We start from the raw sequence: 17,465 nt of genomic DNA, 5'->3' as shown, positions 1-17,465 counted from the left end.
TACTGCTGTACATTTTTACAACTCATTTATAACGTTTTAACTCACCAGTATAGATTAGTCTATGGTGTAGAAAGAGAAAACGTACCACTTCAGCTGTGAAGCTGCCTTGCAGTTTGAAGTGCACTTGTCATAGGAGTGATGAATTGAATGCTTGTTTAGCTATTGGTTTTGTCCTTTCCCCTGCTTGAAGGATGACCCCCGCCCCCTGACTTTAGGAATCAGCATACACGTTACTCTGTTCATTCAATGTCTTGCTCCATCCTCAGAACTACAATTCCAGGAGTTTCATGTGAAGAAGGATTGATTGTGAAACCAGCTGGGAATTGTAGATCCATGAGGGGAAATAGGGGTTTCCTAACAACTCTCAGCACCCTTAGCAAATCATACTTTCCAGGATTCTCAGGAAGGGGGGGGGACTATGGTTTTTAAAGTGGCATAAATGTATGATGCAGATGAAGCCTTTAAGCAAACTTTCAGGAGAAAAAATACCAAACGGTATGCATCACATGGTTTGGGTTTCAAGCAGGACAGTAACATCTCCAGCTCTGGCCAATAGAGGAAGGAACTGCAAGGATAATAATTGCCAAACAATTGCCATTGCCAAATAATAAAAAAAGCTTTGTGGCTCTCATAGGCCTGAATGGGAGCTTCTGCAATCCTATACACCTAGGAGTGAATCCAATTCTGCTCAATGGGGTTAATTCTGAGTAGGCATTTGCAGGCTTGCAGAGTTTGAGGCTTGTTAATACTGCCTGCTGGCACACTTTTGCCTTCCTCCCTATCTTGCTTTGCTTTCCCTACCCACAGTCGGCCAGCTCTAACTGGTACCTCAACCTCCCTTCAGTTGGTCTCTGGGTTCCTGCTACAGCCTCTCATTTCAGTATTTCCAATTCAAAATATTCTTCTGAAGACTTTGATTCTTTTATTTGTGGGGCTTGATCCCCCACTTCTGAGGAAACCAGACAAATGTGCATGTGGCCCAAAGCAGATAATGGAGCATGTGTTTTGGATATGCACAAAGTCTACACTCCACTGCACAGGTGGGATTTCTAGAGTAGCGACTGTGTGAAACCATGCTAAGGCCACACTCTTAACACTTGAAGTACTGTCAGGGCTATGAGGAGTGGGGGGAAGAGATAGTGGGGCCAGAGGCTGATCCAGGAGCCCTATATATACCTGAAGGAGCATCTCCACCCCATTGTTTATCCTGGACACTGAGGTCCAGCTCCAAGGGTGTTCTGGTGTTTCTCTCATTGCTAGAAGTGAAGTTACAGGGAACTTGCAGAGGGCCTTCTCGGTAGTGGCGCCCGCCCTGTGGAACACCCTCCCTTCAGATGTCAAGGAGAAAAAGAATTGCACAACTTTCAGATGACACCTGAAAGCAGCCCTGTATTGAGACGTTTTTAATGTTTGATGTTTTATTATATTTTTGTATGTGTTGGAAACCACTCGGAGTGGCTAGAGCAACCAAGTCAGGGTGGGATATCAATAATAAAATTATTATTATTATAATAAAGGGGTAATGATTTATGGGCTGTTGTGCCCCCCATGAAGCAGGAGCCAGAGATGGAAGATGGGGAAGGGTTTGAGCAGTCAGAGATGGGGGAGTAAGGACAGGATGTGCCAGAAGTGGATGGAGAGATGGCGCCTGAAGGGAGGGGACTAGCAGAATCCTCTCCCCTGCTGTCCCCCAGGACCAGGAGGGCCTTAAAAAGGCAGACACAATGACATTTCCAAGTAGGAGAAGTCACAGGTTGCTTGTGCTCTTGCCATCAGACAAAGGTACTTAGGTTTGCATGCAGGCATGGTCCCATCATTGCTCCAACTCAGAGCACAAGCCTGCAAAGGGGTGCCAGCTAGCTAGCTACCAGGTGCATGTGTGTGCATGTTTAGTGTGCTTCAGGAGCTACTGTTAAGTTTGTGCTGCTTGTTTGCCCTTCTTGGGCTGTGTGTGCTCTGGACAGTCACTTCATTTTTATTTTATTTTAACGGTTTAAAAAATGTCGCCCATGTCTCTTACACACATTCAGATTAACACTTTGGTGCTGCCGTACCTGTAGTTTCTTTAATCTTGGGGATCCTGTGACATCCATCTCTCAACGTGCCGAAGAGTGGGTCAGCGGAATTGACTGTGGGATGCATAACAGGCACTGCCATTCTGTGGCACACAGTTTCAGGCTGCTGGTGCAGCTCCTTGTATGTTGCTCCGTGGCTGGAGAGCATGGCGGCTCTTTCATCTGCCGGAATAATGTAGCTGAGGCCCTTTCCTGCTGAGTCAGGGATAATGTGCTTTGCGTCCGAGGTGCAAAGAGGAGATTCGACCGGGGTTCCGCACGTGCTGCTGCCTGTGCTGCACCCTGCGTCCACCGAGGAACACTGCGAGCTTTGAAGAGAAAAGTGGCCTTCGCTCTGCAGGGATGACATGCGCTTAGCTAGGTGATACTCACACAATCTAGTCATGCTCTGCTCTGCTTCCGGAAGCTTTGGGAGGTGGCCATCGCCAGGTGAATTAGCATCTTCGGAGTCACTGCGCTCCTTGGGCGAAGAGAGAGTAGTCACATCTGAAACAAAATGTTCATCTGGCCCATGCCCTAAAGCCCCACTAGGACTAATCTCAGGGTGCATTTCCTCTTTACAGTCCACCTCTGTTTTCCCGAGGCTTGAAGCTCTCGGAACTGCCTTTCCGTTCACCGTTTCGGAATTTGGCTTCTCTGCCGCTCCCTCATCCGAAGCAGCATACCATCTTTGGCCATCCTTGCGAAAGGCAGTTCTTTCCACATTAAAAGTGCTTATGCGCTGACCCTCTCTTGAGGAGAGAGTGCTGACTTTGCCCTTTTGCTCATCGGCTTCTGTCTTTTTAGCCCCCGGCTGTTTTTTCATAACAACATTGCCATCAGGGGTTGCTTTCCCTTCCCCTTCGGCCGCCTTATTTTTCCGTTTCGTAGTGCAAGAATATATCACGGACCCCATGTGCAGCTTGCTGAAATATTCAGTAACAGACTTTGTCTCCATGGTTTCCGGTTCCATCTCCATGTTGTCTGAATGGAGAATCTGCTTGGAAGGCACAACTTTTGACTGTAGCTCTGAAACTTGCTGATTGGCTGAGGACTGTACGGATTTCAGCAGCAGCCCTCCAGCCTGGCTCTTGGTGATGGAGAACTCAGCCTGCTGCTCCACAAGCGGTTGATAACCTTCGTTAGTGGGCAAAAACAGGCGCGTGGCATTTTCAGACAGTTTCTGTGCTGTGGCCAATTCAGAAGTTTCAGTCATTTCGGAAGAGTTAGTCTCATTGCCAGAATCTGAGGATGATTCGGGGCTATATGCTCTCAAGATGGCTACACCTGCATGCCGTAAAAAATAAGAGCCAGTTAATGAAATCACATCAGGCACTTCAATATACCGACAAGGGGGGGGGGGGGAATGGATTGCTTTAAGTTTTTTAAAAAATGGTTCTAGAATACTGATTCACATATTGCATAGTTTCCAAGAAAGGCAACTTAACATTATGGTAGTTCTGTCATATGGTATGTGTAGGTGATGGAGGAAAAACAAAAACAAAAAATAATAATGAAATGTTTCCCAAAAAAATGGGCTAATGATGAAAAGGCTAAATGGTGAAAATGGATGAAATGGTATGGTTTGTTTCAGTGAATAAACGTAACAGTGGTGTAAGAACCTGAGCTGTCATTCGTCTGTTGTTCCTCGGAAGCAGCCAAGGCCTCCAGTGCTTGAAGAGTAGAAACCACAGCATCATCCAGACCCTTTTCAGATTTTCCTTCGGTATTTGTAGGAACAGCATCAATAAGTGACACTGGAATATCATCACTCCCTGCATTATTAGTCTCTTCCTTGTCCTCTCCATACTGCACTGTGTGATTCTGAGAGTCTTCTTCATCAGAGCTATCCCTGAATCCAGGTGGAGGAGCTGCAATGGCCATGTTCAGAGAATGCAAGAGGAAGTCGTCTTCATTGTCATCCCCTTCCGGAGGTGGGAGGGATGTCAAGTCAATGATGTCATCACTGGAACCCGAAAGGCTGAGAAGAGCAGGCCTGTTGATCTCTCCCACCATCATGTCTTCCTCACAGCTGACGTCGTCCTCATCTTCAGCATCGTCTGTGTTCTCTGCATAGCAAATGTCATGCAGCAAGGGCTCCTCTATTCCTTCCGCAGCTCCAAATATTTTGCCATCGTTCAAACCTGCATAAACGGAATTTGCAGCAAACTGAATGCTTTCAGCGTCAGGGGACAACTCCAAACTCTTGATGTCGTTGGCATGGCTTATATAAAGAGCTCTCTGCTTTTCCAGTGCTTCTGGACTTTCATCCAATAGTCTTTCATAGCCAAGGGTTTGGGGGTTAATGCCATCCAAACTGTGATCTCCAAAAATAAAGGATACTTTTGCAGCTCTCGGAGATCCCTGCGTTTTCTTGTTTGATTCTATTCCTCCTGAGTATGACAGTGCAGATTGCTGGTTTAAATTTTGGTTCTCTTCTTCTGCCTCTGCAGAGTCCTCTTGTTTGGCCAGCTGCTGATCAAGGACACTAGAATTATAAACACTCTCTATGTACAAGTGCCTGTGTTCTTTCGGGCAGAAAGTGCTGTCATTAGCCTCTGCAGTTTTTTGTCTCGAGTCTATATACATGTGCACCTCCTGCTCTCCTTCCGCTGGGAATGTTGTCGTTTTCGCTACACAGTTCCACTCGGGCCCATGGAGGTTATGCTTCCCCTTAGTTTCAGTCCCTAAAAAACGGAACAGGGGGGTAGAGAGGAAAGGCGAATTATCAAATCAATTTATGCTATCTCGCCTACTTCAGATTAGATAGCTATTCCTAAAGAGCCATGTTTTAAGATTGATCCTTTCCATATAACCTTGAAATAAGTTTCTAACAGTTGCCTATTCTTAGGCTACTCCTTACTTCTCAAAGAAGTCAAACGCTGAATTCTTATTGTGAGAATAAATCAAAAACTCAACACATTTTGATTGCGTATCCTAAAAAGCAGACTTAATAATTCTACTTGGGTTGGTTGACACCCCGATACCGATAAGGGAATTTATATGGCTCTGAAGTCACTTTCAAGTTCAGCATGCCACCTGCAAATCGGATTTGCCAAGATACATACCTTTGCTTTCCTAGAAGGTCTCTGCTGACTGAAAGCAAAACTTACCTGAAAGGTAAACTGGTACATCATTTTGTATGTCTGTGTATTCATCACATGATAAGTATACATTACCTGCTTCACGGCTTCCACTATTTTTCTTGCAGGCCATGTTAAATATTGAACGCCTGGAATCAACTAAAAGTCTATAATATCCAGCAGTTAAACAGGCAAGATTCATGGCATCTGACGATTCCATTAACAAAGTGATTGGCTAAGGGGAAAAAAGGACAGCAAAGTCAAGGCTATAATCTCTGGTGGGGTGCCAGATTTAGAGCACAAATTGGCTGTTGTTTTTTTAAAAAAGAAAAATAGTAAGAAAATATTCTAGATGGAATTAAATTGATAGCATGATCCTAACCAAGCTTAACCACAAGCAATTCCCACTACATTGAATGGGGTTTCCATGAATTTGAGAGAGGCATCCTTATATGTCAGATCCACCCCTGCCACACTCTCTGTGTCTTCCAGGCACAACATATCTTGTGATCTTGACTTCCATGTCTTATAACATCAAAATAATAGCAGTAGAAGGTGAAAAGACTTAAAAGGTGTTCCAGAATGGACACTTGAAATTATGAATGTTCATTTTTTCAGGTGGAACTGCCAATTGAGGCAACTGAGTTCTGTTTTCTTAAGACCCCACCCCACCCCCAATTATTGGTCCAGGGCCATTTGGACTGTGTTTTCTTCTGTCCCAGTTCTCAGAGGATAAGCTGTACAGATAAACTGAGACAAATTCAGGCCATGCATCATTTCCTTTAATTAAGAATCTCACACCTAACAACCCTATAACTGTATATGGGACTGGATGCTTTTAGAAATCTACCACAGTTCAGTATTTTGCTAACGATTGGCTCTGTGTCATTCCCATAATTGTAAAGCATGTAAAATATTGGCTCATATGAAAAACACGTTTTTCTGCTTGCTTTTGGTCAAAAAGTTTCACTTCAAAACAGTCATTCATTTTATGCTGAATGACAAGAGCTTTGGTATAAAGCCACTCAGAGCTGTCTTGGGGGGGAAATAGCACAAGTTAACAAAATATGGTGAATTCTTAGTTTGGTGGTTTAGAAAGAGCAAGGCTGCATTTTATTTTTCAATGTTTGAAAAAGGTTTGTTGATATTTATTTTTCTGAGGAGATGTGCCGAGGTTAATGTTTCCCAAATGCTTTCAAAATCCATTGAAGCATTATGCAAATAAACTGTTGCTGGTCACTTCTTTCACAAAAGAAGTACTGAGACTGAAAATAAACATTAAAAAGAAGAGAAAAACAAATACTCTTCAAAATAATAATTGTAATTGTGGTAATTCTAATCAGAGAATAAAGTTCAAACTAAGCTTGTTTACAACTACATAGTGAGCTTTGACAGTAACTAAGATTATTATTCCAAGGTACGACAAGAAAATGAAAAGAAAGGCTAATTGAACTAGACCTGATGCTGAATTTGATGGATCACCAAATTTAAAGGGATAATTGAACTCTCCTTTTTTATTCTTACAATGCAGAGCTGAGAGTCTTACTGAAACAATTGTGACATTCAACTTACTTTTACATCTAGCACATGAAGCTCAACTCGAACAATAGTTTCATCTTCTGTAAACATCTCAATTCTGTTCACGTGGCTGAAATCTGCCAGCAGAGCTACCAGATTTGTTTTGGTGTTTATTACGTGGCTGATACCATATCGTGGCCCCACTAACAGTGTCACCTCTGAACGTTTTTCACCCTGCTGCAACACAGGAAGCAAAAAGAGAAGGGGTTTTCACAAAGCAAGGAAATATGGTACATGTGGATTTAAATCAGTTTACCTCCACTTAAATCAACATTATGCATCAAATCCACAATATCTAACTTAACCAGCTAGGCTGTGGATCCTCACAGAAAATAATTTTACAAGATTTTCATCAGTGTATATACTTGGTACTAAGGGATGAAAAATCTATTTAAAAAGTACCCGATTGAAATGAGCCTGCTGGAAGCTGTACTAAAGCTATTGCATGATTTGGCTCAATATTACTTGTGAAGCAAATGATTAATTGTCTCATTAATTAGCCACTTGCAGAATACTCAGCAAACATTAAAAAATGATGGTGAGGGAAAGCCTACCAATAACGTTGCTTTGAATACACGGCCCCCATAAAGCCGTAGATCACTGAGGAACTTGAGATAGTGTACCTTGGCTTGCAGAGCAGAAAGCTGAAGATAAAGAGAGAAAACAATCAAATGACCATAGGAGTTAGGCGCAATGGTGACCATAATTCACTATAATTTTATTACACACCCCAGGCAAGCTGTTAATAAGGACTTCTCAAAGCCCATAGGTAAGCCATTCTTTAGAGAACTTCCTAAGGGCAGAAATTACTTTTAGATCTTGAAATTAGAAGTCTTATTTCATCCAGTCAGATGTAGTTCAAACCATATCAGAAATGATCTAGTGCAAGACAGATCTAAATGACTCATTGAAGGATTACAGAGGTAGAACACAGCATTCCATATAGTCAGAATAAGCCCCCTTTGTGAAAAGGTTTAGAGTAGCAATATACCAGATTTTTAAAACCATGTGGTGGCAACAATTCCCCTAATGTCTACTGATTAATCCCTCTGTGAATATGTCTCATTGCTACATGTGTTATGTGGACTGGATGAAGCTCATAGCTACCGTACTTTGCCATGTATAAGACTAGGTTTTTAAAACTCAAAAATAAGGTTTAAAAACTGCGGGTGTCTTATACACTGGTAGTGGGTATGGGTGACGGGTGATTGTTTGCAGCTGCGAGCAGCAGATTGTCATTGGTGATTTGTATTGGCTGTGGGAAATGGGTGTGTGATTGGTTGCAGCATCAAGAGATGCTGAGGATTGGCTGCTGCTGTGGCAATTGTGCTTGCTATTTACTTTTGCTGTTGGTGATTGGGCAGATGCTTGTAGCAGACGCAAGCGATTACAAGCGTCGGGTTAGTGATTTACTGCACACCCCCCCCAAATTGGAGGTCCTCCAGGAGGCGTCTTATACACAGAAAAGTATGGTACTTTTTAAAAAAATGTTATCCACAGTTAAAAAGAAAATCCTGATACTATTCCACCTTCAGCTCCTGCAATCCGCTCAAACTGAGGCTTGAACTGCAGCAGCCAGTGGCGTAGCGTGGGGGGTGCAGGGGGGGCCGGCCGCACCGGGTGCAACATCTGGGGGTTAGGGTTAGGGGGCGCAAATCCATGGGTTAGGGGGCGCAAATCCATGGGTTAGGGGGCGCAAATTACTTGCCTTGCCCCGGGTGCTGACAACCCACGCTACGCCACTGGCAGCAGCTACAGCAACATCCAACCCAAGGAAACTGAGGTATAACTGTGTTTCGCCTCTCCTCTGACGCTTCCACAGATCCTTCTAAACACCTCATAACTTTCTGCTAGCACCACAGTAATAAAGTGGAAGAGATTGTTCACACGGGCCTTAAGATGCCATACAACGATATCCTTTAATGTGGGAGCTTTTCTTCCAATACTATTGGAATATCTCAGTGCAGAATAAGATGCCTCTACCCAGCAGAATGAAATCTTAAGACACCTTTTCAGTAGCCTTAGGTACCTTTTAAATAGCACCATCCCACGGTGCTGTTGTAATGTTTAAAAGTCTTCAGATTGTGTAGACAGGGCCATTAGCACCCCACTGAGGAAAGACTGTGGGTCTTTAAAATTATAGCAGCGTGAGGTGAAACCACAGAAAGGTGCCTTTCACCACATGAAACCTGCAGCTTTCTAGCTGTAGTTGGAGTCCAACTCCTATCAGCCCTGGTGAGGAATTATGAAAGTTGAAGTCCAACAACATCTGGTGGGCCACAGATTCCCCCATCCCCGATTGAGAAGTTCCTTGACTGATGAAGGAACTGATAACGGACAGTCACATGCTGGCTACTGTTGTGATTTACAAATGAGGCATAATCAAGTGATTTCCCCGCTCCTCAGAAGCCAGAATAAGTAGACTGGCAAGAAGGGCAAGTCTGAGGGGTGTGTGCTCTCTGCCCCCATCATGATATTATGTTTTGCCCACAGGAATATCAAGATGGTGGTAGGCGCCACATCTGCTTCACATGGTGTCTACCTTTTCAATGCCGGGTTGAGCATTGGTGCTTACACCCACTACTGCCCACCTTCTATCTACTCCTTGGCAATCTTACCAGAGCAGTAGCAGGTAGTAGTGGGAAACGGCAGGGATGGGGTGCATTAGAAAATCTAGTCTAAGTGGCTACAAATGCCATCTTTATTTTAGACCTGAAGGAGCATCTCCACCCCCATCACTCAGCCCGGACACTGAAGTCCAGCTCTGAGGGCCTTCTGGTAGTTCCCTCACTGAAAGAAGTGGAGTTACAGGGAGCCAGGCAGAGGGCCTTCTCAGAAGTGGCACCCGCACCATGGAATGCTCTCCCATCAGATGTCAAGGAGATAAGCAACTATATGACTTTTAGAAGACGTCTGAAGGTAGCCCTGTACAGGGAAGCTTTTAATGTTTGATGTTTATGGTGTTTTTATATTCTATTGGAAGCCACCTAGAGTGGCTGGGGCAACCCAGTCAGATGGGTGGCATAGAAATAATAACAATAAGAATAATTACTGCTGCTGCTGCTGCTGCTGCTGCTGCTGCTACTGCTGCTGCTATTTTCCCTTCCCCATCCTCTGGGTGCCCATGTAGCAGAGGCATTCTGGGAAAATGAAGATGGCAGTAGTTCCTTGCATCTTCATCAAATGCATCACTTCACAGTACAAGATTATGTGCTGCCCCAGCAAAATGTCAGTAACCAGCATCAGCTCTCTATGCTAGCTGCTGACTCTGGGCCCTGATCATAAGAATTAAATTAACAAGTGTGTGTGTGTGTGTGTGTGTGTGTTTTAAAAAACCTGTGTTCTATCCCCCCCCCCATATTTTGCCAAACTGGGTGTTCAAAGTGGTCCAAAAATATAGGACATGATCTAGTCTAACTGATGCATTTTAAAGCCTAATCATTTCAGGAGGAGAGAGCTAAGTATGTACTTAAGTCTAACACGGCAATTGAATTAATGGAACTTAAAATTGCTTCCGTTCAGCTGAACTGTGTCTTAAAAGTATGAATAAAATTTCAAATGTATCCAATGTGATATGCATCTCAAGGAGCCATGCCCATTAATGCCAAAGGCAGATCAATGGGCCGGGATATTTCACTCACAGAAATGAATGTATGGCATGGTGAAGAAGATGTGTGGCCGTGGCAGACTCCTAGGGTAACACAGTTCGGAACAGAGAAAGCAATTTCCCAGCAATTGTGTTATGAAACATAGAAGCAAAATGAATGCAGGTAGAAGGAAACTGTCATGCCCCTGTGGTTAACTAGCAATTTCCTACCATTTTCAAGATAAAATAATGGTTTTGCTAAACTAATTCCTTTTAATTGTTCTTGAAAAAATGGCAATAAGCAGTGCGCATTGTACAGGCTGGCAATCTCTGAAAAATGCACTGGCCACTTATTTCTCTGAAGGATGGGACGGAAAATCTCTCCGTCAGATGCAGTCCTCCTGATTATGAAAATCTGTTTCTATTAAGATGCAAATGCATTACCTTTTTACCCGGAGGAACTAGGTTTTGATTTGCTTTGACAAGGTGCGAAAGTGCTTTCTTTATGTTCTTTTCTTTCATGCTTTGCAGTACAGCAGATGGGAGGAAAGTCTCCAGGCCCCATTCTTTTCTGCAATACAAGGCACAACTTTAATTCCACAGTCTTCTGACAATTACCTCTTCTAAAAGGTATCCCACAAGGTTGAGGAAGCATGGAGAAACCAACTGGGGGCAAACACAAGTTGCTCACCTGCACCCTGCAGACGCTATTATCACATAGAAAAATACTGTAAAAGAATTTCAAACGCTAGAAAAATGAATAAAAGGTCATTTTGAGAAATGGCTTTTGTTCTAAAGCCACAAAGCATGATTGTGTGTTGGAATAAGTGATGGAAACAAATTGCTGATTCACATGTGCAGTCTTCAGCATGACCCAAGCAGAAGGGGTTGCAGAGAAAGACTCCCTAAGCCATTCAGAAAGTTTCCTTGCGACACTGGGGATTTTTATGATCTGGATAATCCATGTGGGAAGCTTCTCATGCAACTGGCTTACCCTTGCACAGTTCCATTTCAAGTGGCCATAGCAGCTGCCATGGGCCCACCAAGGCCCATGTGTGGCCTAAGGTGTTAAATTGGCCTAAGGTGTGGCCAATTTAAATGCTTTAGTCATGGACACTGAACTGCAGCTATTAATCCTTGCTTAGGAATCCTGGTTGGGCTACTTGTTTAGGCCAATAGGACTATGAGCAAGGATTCGTTTGGAACAGTATACATATTAACATAAATTACATGACAGCTTGTGCGATTAGAGATGCTGCGGGAACCCAACAGAGTCAATTTCCAGTGTAGATATTATAGTCTGGATATTATAGTTCCACCAGACTAGACTAGATAGTTTATTACGGCCATAGGCCCACATTCAATACATCATACAGCAGAACAGGTGTAACAAGATAAAATTAATAAATTAAATTACGTTTAAGTCAAGTACATCTCAATCCGTAAATAGTTCCACCAGTGTGGAAGTGTATCCCAGACTCTCCATTCCGCCCAATTCTCTCATTCTCTCTGATTTAATTTCCATTAAGGGTTTAATAACTTATTGGCAGCGGGATACATAACGTTTTGCACAAGCTTAGAGATTTGTGTTCTTAGTTTGCAGAGTGACAGGATCGATATTCCCAAACCTGGTTCCCTTAAGGTATTTTGGAGTATAAATCTCATCATGGAGAAGGTAGGCAATAAAAAAAAGTGTGGATAAGCCCCAAATCTACAATTCTTTGATAACTTAGGAAGTTCAGAGATGGAATGCTATACCCCAAACCACATGCTTCAGGAGCTCCTCTTCCAGGGAGGTTTTTCAGTGGCCACAGTATGGGATGCCATTTTTTTCCAGGCAAGCAGCTATCCATTTGTTTGTTCCTAAAGGCTAGTCACTGTTTTATTGTGGCAATGGTTTGATATAAAATAGTTCTGACACTAGGCACAGGAGACTTTTAAAGTATTGCTGCCATCTCAACAGTGCCATTTTAAGGGTCAGTCAGCACACTACCCTAACCACATGGAGGATAGCTAAAATAAGTTCTGCCTGGCCACTTTTCTATGCCGTTGGTGTGACATTATTGAAGGAACCCAGGTTCCTCCATCTGAGTTGCATGGCAGAAGCTTCAGAACTGGCAAGTGGAAGCACTTCTTCACACAGCAGAGAGTAAAACTATGGACTTTGCCACTCCCAAGGTGCAATGGCCACCACATTAGATGGTGACACATTAGATTAGTCACAATAGCCTTACGGATCAGAAGTACCATGCTTCTGAAAACCAGTTGCTGAGGAACTTACAGCAGGAAAAGGGTATTGCACTCAGGTTTTGCTTGCCATAGGTTTCTGGTTTGCCGTTGTGAAGAACAAGATGTTGGACATGAAAATGTCACGGATGTATCTAAGGCATCACAGCAGCTATTTTGTCAATGGCACCCCCAGCATTCCCACAAAATTAAAAATGTTTTCACTGGTCCAAAAAGGATGGAAACCCCTGATTTACTGTATGACTCAAAATAGGATGAATCTTACCTTATTCATCTCATCTATGATTATATAAATAAGCCGGCTGCTGGACATACAAACATGATGCTTCTGCTATGTTAGCTTTTGAGGCTTCCACCTTATCACAGCATTTAGTCATAACCATCAAGGGGAGCCTTATTTTCTACACTAGACCACACCACTGAGTGTTTTGCCAAAATAAATATTGAAAGGCATGATGCAGGGGGAAATAATGACACACTGACCTTTTTTTCAGTATTAACAGATTAGTTTGATGAAAACAGTTGCCTAGCTGTTATCCAGGTTGCGCATGAGGTATGTGCATATTTAATGTGTAGCTGCTGTATGTAACAGAGGAAAGATCCCTGTAACTCAGCATTGTTGTTTGACTCGTGAGAGACCTTTTGAGCAGAAGGCAATGGTGTCATTTCAACAGCAGATATAAATTAAACAGTAAAAAATAAGTTAGTGGAGAACTAGTAGTATGATAAGACATACTGACTTAGCAACTGTCTCAGAGTTTAACTTTAAGGTTCTTAGGAGGGCTTTGCTGAGAAATTAGCAGCACAATCCTAACATGTCTACTCAGAAGTAAGTCCTATAAGTAGCAATGGGGTTTACTCCCACTTAAGTGGGGTTAGGACTGTAACCTAAGGTTGCAATCATTGCCCCACTAACCTGGGAGTAAGCTCCAATGAATTCAATAGGACTTACCTCTGAGAGGAGATGGTTAGGATTGTGCTGATACTGAAAGTATCAAATTTTACTTGGCATTTGCAGTTGTTCCATTTCCATCACAAATTCAGCTTGCACATCAACAGACCACATAAATGATAACCACAGATATTACAAGGTTTGCGTTCTATACTTACTCAATGTATTTGAGAGAGATTTTCTGCGTGTGCTTCGTGGTCACGGTTGCAATATACATTTGCAATGCAGCCAGTCTCAGTGCAATATCATACTTGAGCTCAGGTCCAAACCTCTCTTGAACCACATCGTTACAGCTCTGTCAAATAACCAGCAGAGGGAGTATCAAGCTCAAAAATCTCTGATTTTGAACATAAACACCGCATTATGACTAATTCTTCTTTAAAAGGCAAGCTTATAATTAACAAGAACTGTGACTGCCAGATGAGCCATCCATAAATCCTTGAAGATCACAGAATGAGAAATGGCCAGGAAGACACATGAAAATGTTGATATGTAACATGGAGCTTCTTAAGTGGGAGTGAGCAGAAAATCACCCTGTTTCCTTTCCATGGCAAAGACAGAGAACGTCAGCTGTTCTAACTGGTGTGCTGGGTATGACGGGTCAGAATCTAGTCATGTTCAAGGACTTGGAGCAAGGAATCTAATTCTCTTTATTATCCTTCCTCCATCCAAAGTGGTGTTCCTTAGCCAATTCATGGTGAGTGAAAGGGCAGGTGACCAATCTACCACTTGGCTCCAGCAAATTAATATGCTACAAGGTCCTAACACTGTAGCTCCTCGCACATGAAAAGGCCTAAGAGTTTGCACAACCTCTTTTGGCATAACCAGGAAGAAGGAGCACAATAGGTAGGTTCAGGAATGCGGATTATAGGATGAGCGTACATGCCAAATAATGAAAAAACGCACGTGCGCACACTGGCATCCTCTTACAAGAGCTTTTGGTAGGCTGAGGAGCTCACTGCAAATCAGCAACTGCTTTGCATGTGGAAGGTTCAGTCCCTGGCATCTCAACATGGGTCTGGAAATGGCTCTTGGAGAGTCGCTTACATCAGTTTAGACAAGACTGAGCTTGACGGACCAGATGTCTGACTTGGTATAAAGCTGTTTCCTATGATCCTCACTGAATGACCATAGCCAATCATTCTGTCATAGTTACTTCCTCTGGTTCTTAAAAGGATGAGATGGGCCCCATGCTGCCCTAGGTTCCTTGTAGGAAGGGTTGAATAACAGATAAAAATAGTCAGCAAGGAAACCTATGCAGTTTCATCCATGCCTGTTATTTCAAGAAGATCAGTGATCCTGGAAACTAGAGGTGGTTAACCTGTGGTCTCCCCCCAGATGCTACTGGATCCCAGCTCCTATCAGCCCCAGGCAGCATAGCCAACTGCCAGAGGAACCACTTAAAGGGGGAACTGCTGTGCACACAGCTTTGTGAGTCCTGTGAATCAATCCAGCAGGCAACTTCAGTGGTGGGTGGGAGAACTGAAGCCTGCTTTCTGCAAGCACTGGCTCTCTTGTTCAGCTGATTTAGCAGGCTTTGGTTTTCCTGCCCATCAGCTGGGGATGGGGAACCGAAACCTGCTTTCCCTTGCAAATGCGCCATTGCCCGTGCACTTTAAGGCTCCCAATTGTGCATGGGCAGCAACAACTCCACCTGCACACACCTGATGTCACATGAGATGTTGACTGTGGAGCTGGGGGGCATGGTTTGGAGAAAATGGCCTAGTGGGATGAATTTGAACCACTAGCAAGAGGCCAGGTTTGGCCCACCCTCATCTAAACCCTTGTGCCGTTTTCCTGCTATTCCCATCATAAACAAAATGTTGTATTCTATTTCTTTTCTCTGCTCACATGTCACATGCCTTTAAAAACCTTCTCTTAAGGAAGCCCAAATTGCCCTGATTTATATAAACCCATCCAACTCACCTGTACATACAGATATTCAAAGGCAACCGCATCCCTTCGTAAAAGGTCAATGGGATCCTTTGGGACAAAACTAATTCTGAAGAGACATCTCATCTTATGGGAGCTTGGCCTCTGGGTCACCTGGAACAACAAAATGCATGTGTGGAATTCCTGACATTGCATCCTATTTTGCATAACACACAAACCTTGAGATGACTAGACGGAAATTCTAACAAAGGGTATTATTATTATTATTATTATTATTATTATTATTATTATTAGTTCCTTCTCCCCCTTCATTTTTTTTTTACAAATGGTAACCCAAAGCAGGTTACAAAATAGTACAAATATTAAAACTAGTATAAAACCAAAACAAAATGAAAACCTAAAAACACAGACAGGGAGCCACCACAGAAAAGGCTCGTTGTCATACCACCCCCCCTCTGTGCCTCCTTTGGAGGGGGCATATGGAGAGATAATCCTCATCAGGACGAATGGTCTTTTAACCAAAGGGCAAGTTATTATCACTCTGTTAATTCTAACAGAATGGGGTCTTAATAGTTATCATAAGGAGGCTATGTGGTATGAAGAAAGAAATAGAGGAACCAAAATCAGTTTACTTTGATTTCAGATAAGGAGGAATCCTAAATTATTATTATCTCTTACACACACACACACACACACACACACACACACACTCCATATGCATCAATGGAAAATACTGGTATTTCTCTTAATTCTGAAACATCCCAGACATCTTATGCAGTGTTCCATCATTGCACAACCTACCCAGGACAGACTTTCAGAAATCAGCACTCCCCACCCAGATTGCTAAACACCAATAAAGCCAATGAAAATCTAGGTACTCATAGTCCTATTTCTTCTCATAGTCCTTCTCCCTGACCTATCTGCTGAATGCCTCTGCCTGTTAGAATGTCCAATTTTGACCTATGTTTACGCTGCTCCCGACCCATCAGGGTCTCCACCATAATCTCTGGAGACTGGCACACTGACTTATATTGGCACACAGGCCATTTCCAAAACTTTCCAAATTAAACAAAAGCCTCTATGGAGTAGCCAGAAATTTATCAGGAAATCATCGCGCAGAGAAAATACAATCAAAAGGCAAACTTGGTGTATTATGAAGCAGAAAATCTTAGCTAATAAGCTAATCTTTCACAGAAAGATTATGCTGCAGTGTGTAATACTTGCTTGCTAATATCCACATTGGACAGCAGTTTGATTCAATCGTAAGATTTTTATTCAGTTCAATCGGTTTTTGGCTAAGCCCTGTTATACCCAATTGAGAGATTGCATTAAATGCAAGCATCAGTCAGAAAAGGCATTGTGACCCACCCATCCAATTACGGTGTTTCCATTTGCTAGTAAACAGTAAGAAAACATGGTGGATGAGCATTAAAACAAACCACCACTTGGACTAATATAAAGAGCAGGAAATCAAGGATATAAAAGGGAGAAACTGAGGTTGACTATTGGTAGCTTAATCATTATTGAACTCCCAGGTTTATGCAATGTCGATCTAAAATATGGTATCTTACAGACCAGAAGCCCCATCATCCCTAATCATTGGCAATGCTGGTTGGGGTTGATAAGAACTGTACTCTAAAACATCTGGAGGGCATCAGGTTGGAGAAGGCAGCAATAGATTAACACAACCCAGAAACCTACCTATATATTTAACAATAGTAATTGGGTAGGGGAAATGGCCGCCACTATGCACCCTTCCCCATGCATTCCTTGTATGTAATTCTGTCTCCTGTCTCTTGTGGACTCTATTCCACTCAATCAATGGGACAAGATGGTGAGTAATATGGCAAAGGGAAAGAAATAAAGCAGGAGATGTTGTATGGGCAGTTTCCTGAGGCGCCTGTATTGTTAAAAGGCACCAATGAAGGCCTAACAAGTAACTGCACATGACATTAATAGCGTTGCTTGGAGCAATTTAAAAATTAGGCATGGGGGCCAAGTTCGATTGGGACTGCAATGCACAGGGAGCGATGGGTTAAACCAGCTGCAATGCCACAGTGCAATTAAAAAAA

At 42.9% G+C, this 17,465-nt stretch overlaps 1 protein-coding gene across 4 annotated transcripts in view; it reads right to left on the bottom strand.

The window, feature by feature from the left end:
• Positions 1-17,465, bottom strand: part of FRMPD4 (FERM and PDZ domain containing 4) — a 212,113-nt gene that overhangs the window by 2,663 nt on the left and 191,985 nt on the right. For all 4 annotated transcript variants that reach the window (XM_083501792.1, XM_083501789.1, XM_083501790.1 and 1 more), the window contains exons 9-16: positions 15,427-15,546; positions 13,659-13,795; positions 10,746-10,872; positions 7,270-7,359; positions 6,710-6,892; positions 5,234-5,372; positions 3,677-4,741; positions 2,055-3,341 (exon numbers count right to left, since the gene is read on the bottom strand). In XM_083501792.1, the coding sequence (XP_083357918.1) occupies positions 2,055-3,341; positions 3,677-4,741; positions 5,234-5,372; positions 6,710-6,892; positions 7,270-7,359; positions 10,746-10,872; positions 13,659-13,795; positions 15,427-15,546 (3,148 nt within the window). The remainder of the gene's footprint in view (positions 1-2,054; positions 3,342-3,676; positions 4,742-5,233; positions 5,373-6,709; positions 6,893-7,269; positions 7,360-10,745; positions 10,873-13,658; positions 13,796-15,426; positions 15,547-17,465) is intronic.

Source organism: Podarcis liolepis (assembly GCF_965112155.1).
Source record: "Podarcis liolepis genome assembly, chromosome: 4".
Taxonomy (NCBI): Eukaryota; Metazoa; Chordata; class Lepidosauria; order Squamata; family Lacertidae; genus Podarcis; species Podarcis liolepis.
Note: the sequence above shows the minus strand (reverse complement) of the source record. Positions and strands in the feature narration are given on the sequence as shown.